This window comes from Carassius carassius, chromosome 44 (assembly GCF_963082965.1).
Source record: "Carassius carassius chromosome 44, fCarCar2.1, whole genome shotgun sequence".
Taxonomy (NCBI): domain Eukaryota; kingdom Metazoa; phylum Chordata; class Actinopteri; order Cypriniformes; family Cyprinidae; genus Carassius; species Carassius carassius.
Window position 1 is genome coordinate 11,281,694 of NC_081798.1, and position 13,586 is coordinate 11,295,279.

At 37.7% G+C, this 13,586-nt stretch overlaps 1 protein-coding gene across 1 annotated transcript; it reads right to left on the reverse strand.

Moving 5' to 3' along the window:
* Positions 1-693: 693 nt before the first annotated feature.
* On the reverse strand, positions 694-12,438 carry LOC132126532 (short-chain dehydrogenase/reductase 3-like). Its single transcript, XM_059537818.1, has 6 exons — positions 11,794-12,438; positions 6,888-7,031; positions 5,619-5,738; positions 3,151-3,389; positions 1,190-1,315; positions 694-1,094 (listed from the first exon to the last, which is right to left on the reverse strand). Exons 1-6 carry the CDS (start codon positions 11,986-11,988, stop codon positions 1,010-1,012), a joined length of 909 nt encoding a protein of 302 aa, XP_059393801.1. The 5' UTR covers positions 11,989-12,438; the 3' UTR covers positions 694-1,009.
* Between the last annotated feature and the right edge of the window lie 1,148 nt (positions 12,439-13,586).

Consider the following 13,586-nt stretch of genomic DNA (forward strand, 5'->3'; position numbering starts at 1 on the left):
TAAATAAATACATTTACTTAATAATAATGATTAAATTGTGGATACTTTTCTATCAGTTAGTCCTTTTGAGAGCTTTAATGTTACACAGGATAAAAAATGTAATTGAAATATGTTTTTAAATCAACAGCTTTAGTAAAAAGCCTCTGATCATAAAAAGAGAGTTGCACTATACTTTTACTGCAGGATTAATCTTACAAAGGCACAGGTTTTTTTTTTTTCTACATAACACCACAGCAGTGGTTGGATGAATCTTTGGTTAAATATTTCCAGCTTGCCAGCTTTTCCCTGGTCTCCCTTTAACTTTGTTCTCAGAACAAAGTACACACTTTTGAAAGTCTGAGCTAGCCAAACCTTCAACACAAAGTTTAAAAAGTAGCTCAACCCTGCTTTAAAATAAACCAAGCTCACATCTTTGTTGTATCTTTTCAAGAGACAAGAGACCACGTAAAATGACACAAAACAGATCTGGCTTATTTCTTTCAACCAGCAGCACAGTGAATGTATCTGACAGGGGGAATGAGTCAATACACGTGCTGGAGCAGCAGGTCAAGCCTGTTGTGTTGGTGAGTATAAAGTGCTGAAGAGGCATTTATTGCTATCAACCCAGACTTTCCAAACAATTTGAAGCCCAGGGCTAGTCCAAACACAGCTTTACTTTGTGAGCCTGGATTTTAAAACATCCCATTAGAAGGCTTTTCTCTTTAAACCTGCTTTTTATTCAGATGCTGAATTTACAGTGACAGTAGCTAAAAATGTGATTGTTAAAAACTTTAAAGTAAACATGCAGTATGGCAATCAATTGAGGCTTTTTGTGTCCATTCTCTGTTTGTCCAACACTGCAACACAGAAGTCAGTGGTGACCTGCAAAGGATCCTAGAAACAAGGCACCATGTGCTCTGGCATGCTGTCTTTTTTTTCTAACTCACTGCTTCTGGCAGACTCCATAGCTCTTGTTCGACCATGAAAAGAAATTGTAACATTTGAAACTCCATTGTCATTTCTAGACCTCTCATGTCCGTCCCTTGAAAGTATTCATGCAGGTGTAGCTTCCTGAGAACTTGTGGATTTCTTCAAGGGCACTCTGCGGTAGCATACTGTTTCAAGGGTAAAACAAAGTATATCATCAGTGAGGGTTTTCAAAACACATTTGCTGAAATAATTTATATTTTGAAATAGTATCAGGCTATACCTTTTGAGGATAACGAGTGCATGCATGCTCCAGGGTAGGTACACGAAGGCTGTATTGGTCCTAACAGCGTCCACTGTTTTTTGGGCTACCACCTCAGGCTTTAGAGGAGGGAAGAGTTGGGGGAACCTGCAGAGTAAAAAACTGTTGTTTTTATTGAAGAAAAAATATGCACCATTGTGAAATGGTAAACAAAGAAAGTCAAATGTGAGATTGCTAAAAGTATCTCTTCAAGTGATAGTTCACATTCAGTTGCTGGTCCCCATTGACATCCATGAAAAATAAAAATAAAAAAACCCTATGCAACCCTTTGCAATTTTGCACTAAATATTTCCCAGTGCCATTTAAAGGGTTGCATTTGGTGCGAAAGGCCCTAAGGGGGACCAACTGAAGGTGAACTTATCCCTTTAATAGTGATTTGGCTATTGGTTATTTTATATATATATATATATATATATATATACACACACACACACACACACACACACACACATACACACAGGTGCATCTCAATAAATTAGAATGTTGTGGAAAAGTTAATTTATTTCAGTAATTCAACTCAAAATGTGAAACTCATGTATTAAATACACTATGCACACAGACTGAAGTAGTTTAAGTCTTTGGTTCTTTTAATTGTGATGATTTTGGCTCACATTTGTGATTTGTGAACAATATGTGAGACAAATAGGCCTTTTGTGTAAATAGAAAAAGTCTTTAGAGTTCAGCTCATGAAAAATGGGGGCAGAAACGAAAGTCTTGTGTTTATAATTTTGTTCAGTATAAGTCTGTGAGATGTGATGTCAACAGAAAATTAAAGCTGTTTCACCGGAATTTTAATTTATTTATTAACCCTTATACAAGTTATTTCATTTTGATTAAAGATTATGAAGAAAATAGTTTTTTGAATAATGTGTAATGATGAATCATCCAAAATATCACACAATCATGCATTAACAAAGTAAATAGCGTACATTTTGATTTGATGTTCACAAAAAAGTACAAATGATGATCTAACCCATTTTGCTTCCATAATGTGACTGCCAGTTACTGTGGGGAAGTCGTAACCTAGTGGTTAGAGAGTTTAGCCCCTTTCACACTGCACGTCCGACCCGGCATATTGCCGGAACATTGCCGGGTCGCCTTCTGTGTGAAAGCAACCATGTCCCGGGATTCATTCCGGCATTGAACCCGGGTCGGGGAACTAGTAACATTGCCGGGTTCAACCCAGGACGAGCGCTGTGTGAACAAAAGCCAGATCTAATGCCATGTTGAAGTGATGACGCACCTTATCGCGCGACTCTTTTACCGGCTGTTTTGAAGGAAGATCAACGTTCGCGATGAAAAAATATGTGCAAACTGTAATGAAGCAGAGATCAGTTTGTTCCTCACTTTCCGCGCTGACGTCGAGATCGTTCGCTTGCTTCAGTTAAAGTATAACGTTTTCGACTAGTACATCACATGTCACGCCCTGATGTCACATGTCGTTACGGGATCTTTACGGGTTGTGTGTGAAAGCACGCACATATCCCGGGTCATCACTGGCAGTGTGAAAGTGCAAAATCTAGCGACCCGGGAACAATTGCCGGAACACTTTACCCGTGTATTTGCCGGAATGGCAGTGTGAAAGGAGCTTTTGACTCCTAACCCTAAGGTTGTGAACCCCAACTGCTTCCTGAGTGCTGCAGCACAAATGGCTGCCCACTGTTTTGGGTGTGTGTTCACGGTGTGTGTGTGTGTTCACTGCTGTGTGTGTGCACTTTGGATGGGTTAAATGCAGAGCACGAATTCTGAGTATGGGTCACCAAACTTGGCTGTATGTCACTTTCACTTTTCTTAAAATGGGATAATCAAAAGGAAAGGTAAGACTGAACTGATTTCATCCTTCAGTTATTTGGATCTATTAAAAGCTGTCTATATGAGTGGGATTTTTTAATTATTAATTGGTGCTGTACCCATCAGCTCACCTGACTCTCATGCCTTGAAACATTTCAGTGTTGGTGTGGAATGGGAGAACAGTGGTACAGCCCACCCCCGGGCAGTCCAGCAACCCCAGAGTGAGGCTTTCCATGAAGGCTAGCGATGATGCTTTAGAAGTGCAGTAGTCTATAGCACCAGGTATGGGTGAAAGAGACAGGATGGAGTTGACGCACACAACATGACCATTTTGCAGTTCCAGCATACGAGGCAAGAAGGCTTTTGTGGTCTGTGGATGAAAAGATTATTAAAAGGTAAATTAAACCCCTGGAAATAGGAATTTGGAATGCAGGTGATACAAATATCAAATATCACATAACATGTAAATGATGTTATTAACTTAAAATACTTTCTCATAACTCATTTTAATATGTTCTGTGGTGTTTTTAGAACATAGCATTATTTGTTTTAGTCTAATAGCAACATTAACCAGTGGTGCGTGTTTGACCATGGGACTGTCTGTTTGTTTAACCAAGAGTAAACTGGGGAAGTTTTTGGAGCAAAATTTACACTTTAGCTTCTCCAAACCCGTAAGAACTTCATTTATCTTTGGAATACTAATTAAGATATTTTTGATTAAATTAGCTTTCTGTCGCTGCATAGAAAGCAATGCAACTACCACATTTAAGGCCCAGAAATATAGTAAGGACTTTGTTAAAATAGTCCATAGAGAATACTTTTTGTGTGCAAAGAAAACAAAAATAATGAATTTATTCAACAATTCTTCTCTTCTGTATCAGTCTCGGCCACTCTCAGTCACGTGTGCATTCCTCTACTTGTAAACAAGCCACAGCGTATTAGGGTTATACATCATGCATGCGTGATACTCTTGTGAACGTGCAGCAGAGATGGACATGAAAGAGAATTTGTTATTTTGCTTTTCTTTGTGCACAAAAAGTATTCGCGTAGCTTCATAAAACTACAGCTGAACCACTGATGTGACATGGACTATTTTACATATATGATGTCCTTTCTACCTTTCTGGGTAGGGGTGTGCCCGAAAACGAATACCTTATTCCGAAATGTACTGATACTGGTTTCAAAAATGAATAATTCTGCCCAAATATTCGGCTGAGGCTAGGTAACAGGAGAGCCAGGGGATCAGCTCGATATTTTACACAAACCTCTAAAGTTATGCAATAATGAGTGTGTGTAGAGAATACATGTAAACTTTATGAATGAAAAGAGCGCAAATCAAACACCGCATTGCTGTTGCCTCTCCATGCATCTCTCAGAAATCAGTGCTTGGCAAGAGTAATATCGACTAAAATAATACATACTACATGTTCTATTATTTGTGTATATTTAAAAAGCAATGCCTTAAACCTTATAGGCTTCGATATGATACACAAGTTTGGTATTACATTTACATTTATCTGACGCTTTTATCCAAAGCAACTTACAATTGCTGTATATGTCAGAGGTCACACGCCTCTGGAGCAACTAGGGGTTAAGTGCCTTGCTCAGGGACACATTGGTGTTTCACAGTGGATTCAAACCCAGGTCTCTCACACCAAAGGCATGTGTCTTATCCACTGTGCCAACACCACCCAAATGATTCTACATCTTGGATGGTCTAAGGGTAGTTACATTACATTACATTTATTCATTTAGCTGACGCTTTTATCCAAAGCGACTGACAATTACTATATATGTCAGAGGTTGCACACCTCTGGAGCAACTAGGGGTTAAGTGTCTTGCTCAGGGACACATTGGTGTCTCACAGTGGATTCAAACCCAGGTCTCTCACACCAAAGGTGTGTGTCTGATCCACTGCGCCAACACCACCCCTATTATTGTATTATTAAATATTATACATATTTTATATGTATTTTAGTAAAAAAAAAGTTTTTATTTTAGTATTTATTTATTTCCAGCAATTTTATTATTTAAATTAAACTTATTTCCATTTATTTGCCAAGACAACATTTAGATTATAACAATTGTAACATTTAAGTTTACATTTATACATTTGGCAGACAAGAGTGAACAATATTCATAATATACAATACCAGGTCCAATAAACTATTTGGAATAAGGTAACCAGAAGTGCCATTTTCAGGGGACACGTTCTGCCCAGGATTTCTTGTTTGTTGTTGTTTTGTCTTGGTTGTTTGTGCTGTGCTGATCGATCGTTGTATGACATCAAAGTACCGCAAGAATAATTAGAAAGCATAAGGAGCCATCTGCTCTGCTGTCTATAGCTCTTGCAATACTTTAATGTCATACAACAATTGATTGGTGCAGCACAAACATCTGCAGAAGATGAAATCCTGGGCAGAATGTGTCTCCTGGATGGGGCACGACTGGTCACCTTAATTTGGAAGAAAAACTAGAGAAGACAAGAAAGTGTTACATTTAGATTAATGCAACTTTAATAGTTTGTTTTAGTTTTGACAACACTGAATCAGACAAACCCATCCTATCTCATCCTTTCCCAACTCATTTATGTACTTACCCAAAATTGTCCCATTGTGTTGATGTGCTGTGACTTCAGAAGAGCATCATCATCACTGTCCAGCAAACTCTTCCCATGAACCACTGCAGCATTATTCACTAGAATGGTAACATCTCCCACCTACCATAAGGAAAAAAAGACCCACTGTGAGATATTTCTTTCCAGAAATGTGCTTTTGTTCTCTTTCATGGCTAGTTAGCTCTGCCATACTGCTGGGCTTTATCTAACGCAGACATTTTAGGCTAAAGCCTCGTTTCCATCTCTGGAACTTTACCAAGAAACTAGGGACTTTGGGCTAGTACTCGGTGTGTTTCCACTGGTAATTTTTGGGTAAAAAAATGCCCCTCAGAAAGTCCCTGCTTGTGAGTTGGTACTTTTTCAAAGGTCCGGAACTTTTGGGGGCGGGACTTGGGCGCTAAACATGCTGATTGGTTGAGTTCACGCAGCATTGTGATTTCAACCACCATTTATTCGAGAATTTTCAAAATATTACTGTTATCGTGTCATGAAATGTAATTTTAAATTCCTTCTGATATGTACCGCTGGCTCTGATGTCTCTATAGTGGTTAAACATAAAATATAATTTGTTTTGGGTAAATCTAACAGGTAATCTTTGGTCTGTATTCAATTCATCTATATGTTAAAATGAAAATAAAAAGAGGGAACTGATATAATATTTTGTTTCATTGTAATAGCTGTACATATACACATTTCCCTTAACCAAGTACATTTCTGCAGCTTTTATTATGTTTAAATGAAAACGAAAGGAGACAGTGGTATTTGAAATCCTATTTCGTTTTATTATAAATATACAGAGAGGAAAATTGCAGTAGCCAAGGCGAGCTGACTGACGTTATCAAGAATGCTGCTGTTTGCAGAATTACCGGATTTGGGTCGTCCAGTCCGCGGGAGATCACACTCATGAGTTGAACTAGCAAAGCCTAAACTACCGAGGGTGCAAGTGTGAAATTTGCATACTTTGTATTGAGAAACCCCTGCAGACCTATGTCAGCAGACTATTGCCTGCAACAGGTCTTGGGGGAAATTAGTTCCTGGGGAAAAAAGTTCCTGGTACAATTGTTCCGGGTAATTTCGGTGGAAATGCAGCATATGTATAATCTCTATCCAGGCTATGGGGGTGGAAGGCAACAGAGCTGAGACAAAGCCAGCACTGGGGTTATTACAGGTTATTAGAGCCAACAAGTTTGAACTAATCTTATTATGATCTTAATTAAGAAACTCCTCAGGGTATGATATTATGGGGCATACCTTTTCTCTGACAACCTTGGCTTGCTTGTAAACCTCTTCTCTGTTGGCCACATCGCAAACAAAATAATGGCATTCCCTCCCCATGAGGGTGATCTCCTCGCATGCCTCCTTCAGACATTTTTCCGTCCGGCCCCACAGGATTATCTGTTAAGAGATAGGAACCACATGTCAAAGGTGGACCAGAGCAGAAAACTGAGAAGAAATATAAAGGTTTACGAAGCATGATGTGATCGGTCATGTTGGCCATAAATAATCTTTCCGAAAGCAAAACCATAATACGGCACTGCTAAATAGCACAGATAAGTACTTAGTCACATGAATTCATATTTCAAAGTAGATTTAATTTGCTTGGAAGAATTTCATGTTGTCAGTTGTTGTGCTTTAACAGTGTCTTACCTAATTTATCATGACTTGCATTCTTCTATGTGGGTGTTTACTAGTAAACACGAGGATATGTGGCCTATAATTCATGCCAAAACTTTTGACAAAGAAAGCATAAGTCAGATGATAATATGTTATTATATTTCAGTATGTCCTGTTTTTTAAATTAAAACCACATTTACTTGGAACTCTATTTGAGGACTAGGAGAAATATGCTATTCTACAATGGTATTCCATGGAAAAAAATAAAATAAAATAATTTCAAATGTAAATTATGCCACACGCCACAAGGGTCATACCGCAATTTTTGCAACAAAAGATTTTTCCATGTGTGGAATACAGTATATACAATACCAACATATGAAACACAGTAGTTGGGAATGGTAATAACAGAAGAGTCCCATTCACCGAAGGAACAGTAGGGCTATTTTTCATGGCCACTATTAGTTTGGAGATGGATTAAGAGAGAAGCCTATGTGAATGGATTGGCTGGGACAGGGAACATAGGGGGGCAGTGATCGGTCAATTAGATTTGTCAGTCTGAGAGGTCAAGGAAAGGTAATGAAATCAGTGATGCTGCCTCATCATCTCTCACAGACAGTTCTCATAGAGATTACACAGCCTGCTGGGCATTCTGACCCAGCCATTTTCTGCTTCAGCAACCTCATAATTGGAATTGGAATGTCCCCATAAAACATAGAAACACAACGTGTGTGTGCGTGCATGCGTACGTGCACAAATTGTTTGGCTGTTCTTTTGGGACAATTTTTGCTGTAGACATCAGCTAAAATGACAAAATCTTTACTCATTTGGAAAAATTTGAATATAAAAATCTGGGTAACACTTTAGAATAGGTAACACCTATTAGTTGCTTATTAGCATGCATATTACTAGAATATTAGCCATGTATTATTGCTAATTAAGAACATATTAATGCATTATTCTACTTGACCTTATTCTACATCCCTAATCTTACCCAATACCTAAAACAACTACCTTACTAACTATTAATAAGTAGCAAATTAATAATTTATTTAGAGAAATGTCGTAGTTAATAGTTAACAAGTATTACCTATTCTAAAGTGTTACCAAGATCTGTTTTATTTACTTATTTGTTTACTAACTAACTCTGTTAAGGTTAGTCTACAGTAGTATTTTAGTATATACTGTACTATATTTTAGTAATTGTGTTATGTTCTTTTGTCAATATGTTTGTTAAATTTTTAATTTAATATTTAATTTTGTTTCAGCTTGATTTTAATTATTGAAAACATTTTTTTTAAGAATAACAACACTGATCTACAGTAACACTATAATTATATTAATATAAAAACTATATTCTGTTAATAAATATGTGTGAATATGTCCATCAAAAACTATTGGAGAGCTAATATGATATTTTATAATGATGGCCTGTGAAAGGAACTTAGCCTTGCCCTCCATTAACATTCAGTTTTATTGGGAACCAAAATACTGCTGTCAGCTAAACCCAGGGTCTGGTTTGAGGTTTTTACTTTCACAAAGCTTTCCTTTTAATGGCAAAAACTGAATGTTGAAGTGTACAGTTACCTTTTTAACACTGTTGGCTGGTTGTCACTGAAAAATGGTTCACATTTATTCGTACATTAATTGGTCTAATTCAGTGAGTTTTTCGTTGTTGGTGGGGTTTTTTTTTTTTTTTGAGAAAGGCCTTGTGGAAATGTCCAGCCTCTAAATATGTAATGTGTTTTTTTCGATGTATTTCAGCTATTACAAGTGTCAATCTGAAATTTGAAGAAACTTTACCCACCGAAAATTTAAGACCGTTTTACTCTGTGTTTTTCTAGCTAAATGAATTCTTAACAGATAACAATTTAATGTTACCCATAATAATTAACCTGGAACAATCTCTGTGATCCCTATCAGTGATGTTTGCTGATGAATTAAGCAAAATTGGTCTGAGGTGGTTTCACCTCTTTGGCCTAATGCACATTTATTTGATAACCCTGCCTGTGTGTTCTTGTATAGGTCTGCATTATATGCATGGCCTTTGAGCTAATTGCTGGGAAGGTCTTGATTAAGCTTATAATAGGATTCCACAACAATCTTCATATTTTGTCAGAGAACAATAGCTCACAATGTGGTCTGCCTTACAATCTCACTATGAGCTCCATCTGCACACATCACATTAGCAAGTCTTATCACTCAAGTCCTTTGAGTAGCAATGGCTGAGTGCACTGCATTAGCATATAATATGCGAAAATAAGAACCAAACAAACCGTGCTTAATCCAGTCCTGTGAGGACACACATTGTGTTTCCTTAAAGATGAACACAAATGATGAGTGCTCTGTGATTGAAGGAGGATTTAAGCTGGTTTATGGTAGAAGGCATGATAACATCAGCATTTCACCATCCACTTTGCACCCTATGGAATGGGTCTGAACGTGGACGGGGGCACAAGGAGTTCAGGAGGCAGTCGCCTGCCGCTGTCTAATTAGTATGGAGACAGAAGGGTCAGCCACAGGACACTGCCCAGCTGGGAGCTGTATGGTCCCTGCCACCCTCCCCCAAGCCTAAACACATACATAAAGTAATTTACATAGGGCTCACTTCCTTCACACTTCCTTAAGCCATTAGCCATGGGACCACATGGATGGTCAAAGATGGTGGTGCTTCTATACACAGGTTCCAAACGAGGGTTTCGGCAGAAGAATCTTTCGGTGAAAAGCTCTATTTCTTTCTTAGTGCAAACAAAATTCAAATAAGCTGATCAATTCTTTTTTCCACTACCTTTTGTGCAGTGGAAAGGTTCCATGGACTTTAAAGGTCTTTGGCTTTATGGATCTATAGATGCCAATAAAAAACTTTATTTTTAAGAGCTCCAGAATTTCTGTTTTTGTTTTCTATTTTTCTTGGTTCTTTAAATCGTCATTTAGGGTTTGGTTAGTGGGCAATGACATAAGTTTTGAACGGCATAATAAATGGTTGCTTTCTGGAAAATTTCAACCTCGACCTAGTCAAGTTAAATTTGAGCCTGTGCCTTTATGATTCATGCCTTTTTAGCATTCCTTAAGAATGGGCTAACTGTGAAGATAGCCACTGCAGGTGTCTCTTCCAAAGCCTTCACACCTTGACAATGGCTAACAATGGGGTGTCGACAAGCACAGTGGCTTCCTTTAACGTACTGCTGCAAAGCTGCTCCTTTCAAAGACCTTTGCCCAGGGACCTAAGGTCTTCAAATTGTTTGCTGTGTAAGGTTTGTGCTGCAACTTTTATGATGGGTTTTTATTTAGCCTCATACACACAAGCTTCTCTGGAGGGGAAATGTGTATAAATCAAAGTAAAGCCATGGGTGTAATGCCGCCAAGCATGGGGGCCCCTGTCACAGTTGGGCCACTGGGTCTGTTTATAATGAAATGTCTTGGGTGGATGAGGCAGCTGATACATTTCTTCCCAGCTCTTGACTTTCAGCACACAGTCCTGTTTCATTAGACTGTGCTTTGCAATCTGACAGCTGGGAAACAAAAACATTACACTACTGCCAAGATTTAATTAAGCCATTAAATACTCCAGATAGAGCTTGTAATAAGAGTAAATATTCATATGAAAAGTCAGAAGCCTAATCATCCAAGTGTTTAGTCAAGGTCAAAGTTGCTGGCACCATGAACCTCTTGGCCACATGGCCTCTCTAGAGGGGCCGCTGTAATAATCTGAACATGAGAGCTGTCAAAGTTTGAAAGAAGGTTGTTTTCCTCAAAATAGCTGTTTGTTAGTTGACCCAGTTTGCATTACAAGTTGAACCAGACATTTGGTTCCAGCTCTACATTTTGATTGGTCTTTTGCCAATAGGGGTTGTGACCTATGCACCGTTGAGACAATGAGTTTATGAACAGGACATGCAATGTCCCTAGGGAAAGGAGTATCCCATCCACTACCTGGCTAATGATTTGTGTTAATGTGGATTCGTTTACAAAATATGCCATGATAAACACATTTTTCAAATACATACTATTGTTTCTACATTTATGATTATTACAGTATAGCTACACTGTACAAATGTATTAATCATTTATAAAACAACTTTCTCTCAATGAGCCTACTATTCAAATCAGTGGCATATTCTTCAAGGGTGTAATAACATTCATAGTGGTTGAGGAAGTGCAGTGAAACATTTAAATACAGCTAAATTCTGAAAGCTTCTCATACTGAAAATATTAGGTTTTGTATTGTATTTTGATGGAAACTAATAATTTTTTTGTAAGGGTAAGACAGTCATGGAATATAAATTTTGATTTATTGATAGTAGCCATACATTGCATTATAGCGAAATAATTTTATATGAATATAAAATAGCAGTTATGTCGATTATTTGGTGTTTTATATGCCAAATAAGGCTGTTCAATCAGAAAGACAAAGAAAGATGGAGATCACCAGCAATTCAAACTATGGGGCTATAATAACACTGTATACACCCATGGGAAGTTTTGAATTGAAATATTACGCAGAATGCCAAGCCGTATAACCAACAGTAATGATAATGTTTACCTTTTTAGCTCCACGCACGGCAAACTCCTTAGCCAGGTGACGGCCGATGCCCCGTCCGCCACCAGTGATAAGCACCACGTCTCCGGTCAGATCTCTCCGCCTGCTCGGTAAGAACCAGCACACAGTCGCCTTGAATATATAGTAGAAAATCTGAATAGGTAAGAACACCACGCAGCCCAGCGCCTTCAGATCCATTTCACTCCGTCTCAGTATCCGCTTATCTCAGTTCTCGCCTGGAACAATTGCTGAACTAATTGAATCCTTGCTCGGAGCGATCACCTTTAACGTTACTCATATAATACAGGAGTGGTTAAGGGAATTTCGCCTTATTTTGCAAAGTTGACGGACGCTAAATAGAGTGAAATGCATCTATCTACCACAGTCCAACGCAGTTTATGTGCTCCCCGGCGGAATATCTGTCATTTTGCGCACCTTTTTCCGCACAAACTCTTTATCCACGGAGCTCTTGCTGTGACAAGTGTGCGCTGCTGCTTTGCTCCGTCCTATCGCTACTGACAGCGGCCAGAATCCAACTCTGTCGATACCTCGGGTCTGATAGGGGTTTTAAAGAGACCATTTATCTTGATTGACAGCTGGAGGACTGACAGAAGTACTGCTTTATCAAACGTTGGTGTGAGGGTTTCTTTATGACGACTACGTCCCATCCCCCAGAAGTAGTGCCAAAGGCAATTGAGTTTATTGTAAATAGTGGTGTGGATTTTTGCTTCATTCCAGTGATCTTTTGAATTCGCTTAGCTAACATTTAGAAGGCTAAGCTACAGTGAGTCCTTCTATCATTCACTTCATTAATCATTCGATTCGATTTGTACACACACACACACACACACACACACACACACACACACACACACACACACACACAAAACATCGAGTAACATATCCTCTATTAATAAAATTGCATATGTATCTTTTTTTCCCTCAAATGCAAGTCTTATTATAAATCCCAATATTTGGTCAGCTACTGGGCATAATTTTAATACAATTGTAAAAAAAAAATAATAAAAAAATAACAATAAAAAAGGATTAAATAATTAATCATTTTAATTGTTTATGCTCAGTCATTTTGACAAAATCATATTCTTCTGAGCCTTTCTCCTCTCCTCTAACAACAAAACCGTGTTAATTCTTTAGGTCGTTCCTTCACATAAAAAGGTCGATTCAAAGCAATGTTCTAGCACAATATGCGTTTCGTATTGCTTAAGTTTGCATTAGGGATTGGTAGGCCTACCTCTTATTTTATTTTCGATCCGATACCTATATTTTCAAGGCCAGTATCGTTGATATCGATACCGATACCTCTAAACTAAACTGATTTTTTAAATGGTTAAAAAAATATAATCTGTAATTATACTCAATTAATATTAGATTTTAAAACCATTTTTCTTAACATTTCATACCCTAAAAAGGGAGCATATTAGTACCATACAAGCATGCGTGCTTTAAGGGTAGATAAGTTACAAAGGAGCACCTTTGATGACCTTGTGAAAAATAAACATGGTGTTACATAAGTACTAAAATTTATTATTATTATTATTATTATTATTATTATTATTATTATTATTATTATCATTATCATTATTATTATTATTATTATTGTTATTATTATTATTACCATGTTAAATTTGTGGTTACTGCAGTTTAACTACAAATACTGTGGTAAACTGTGGTTACTGTAATAAAACTGTTAATTTTTGTAAAAGGCTGCCAGGCTGTTGTACCCTAAAGGTGAAACTTTAGCATTTTGTTTTTCTGGCAGATTTATTAACAGCAAT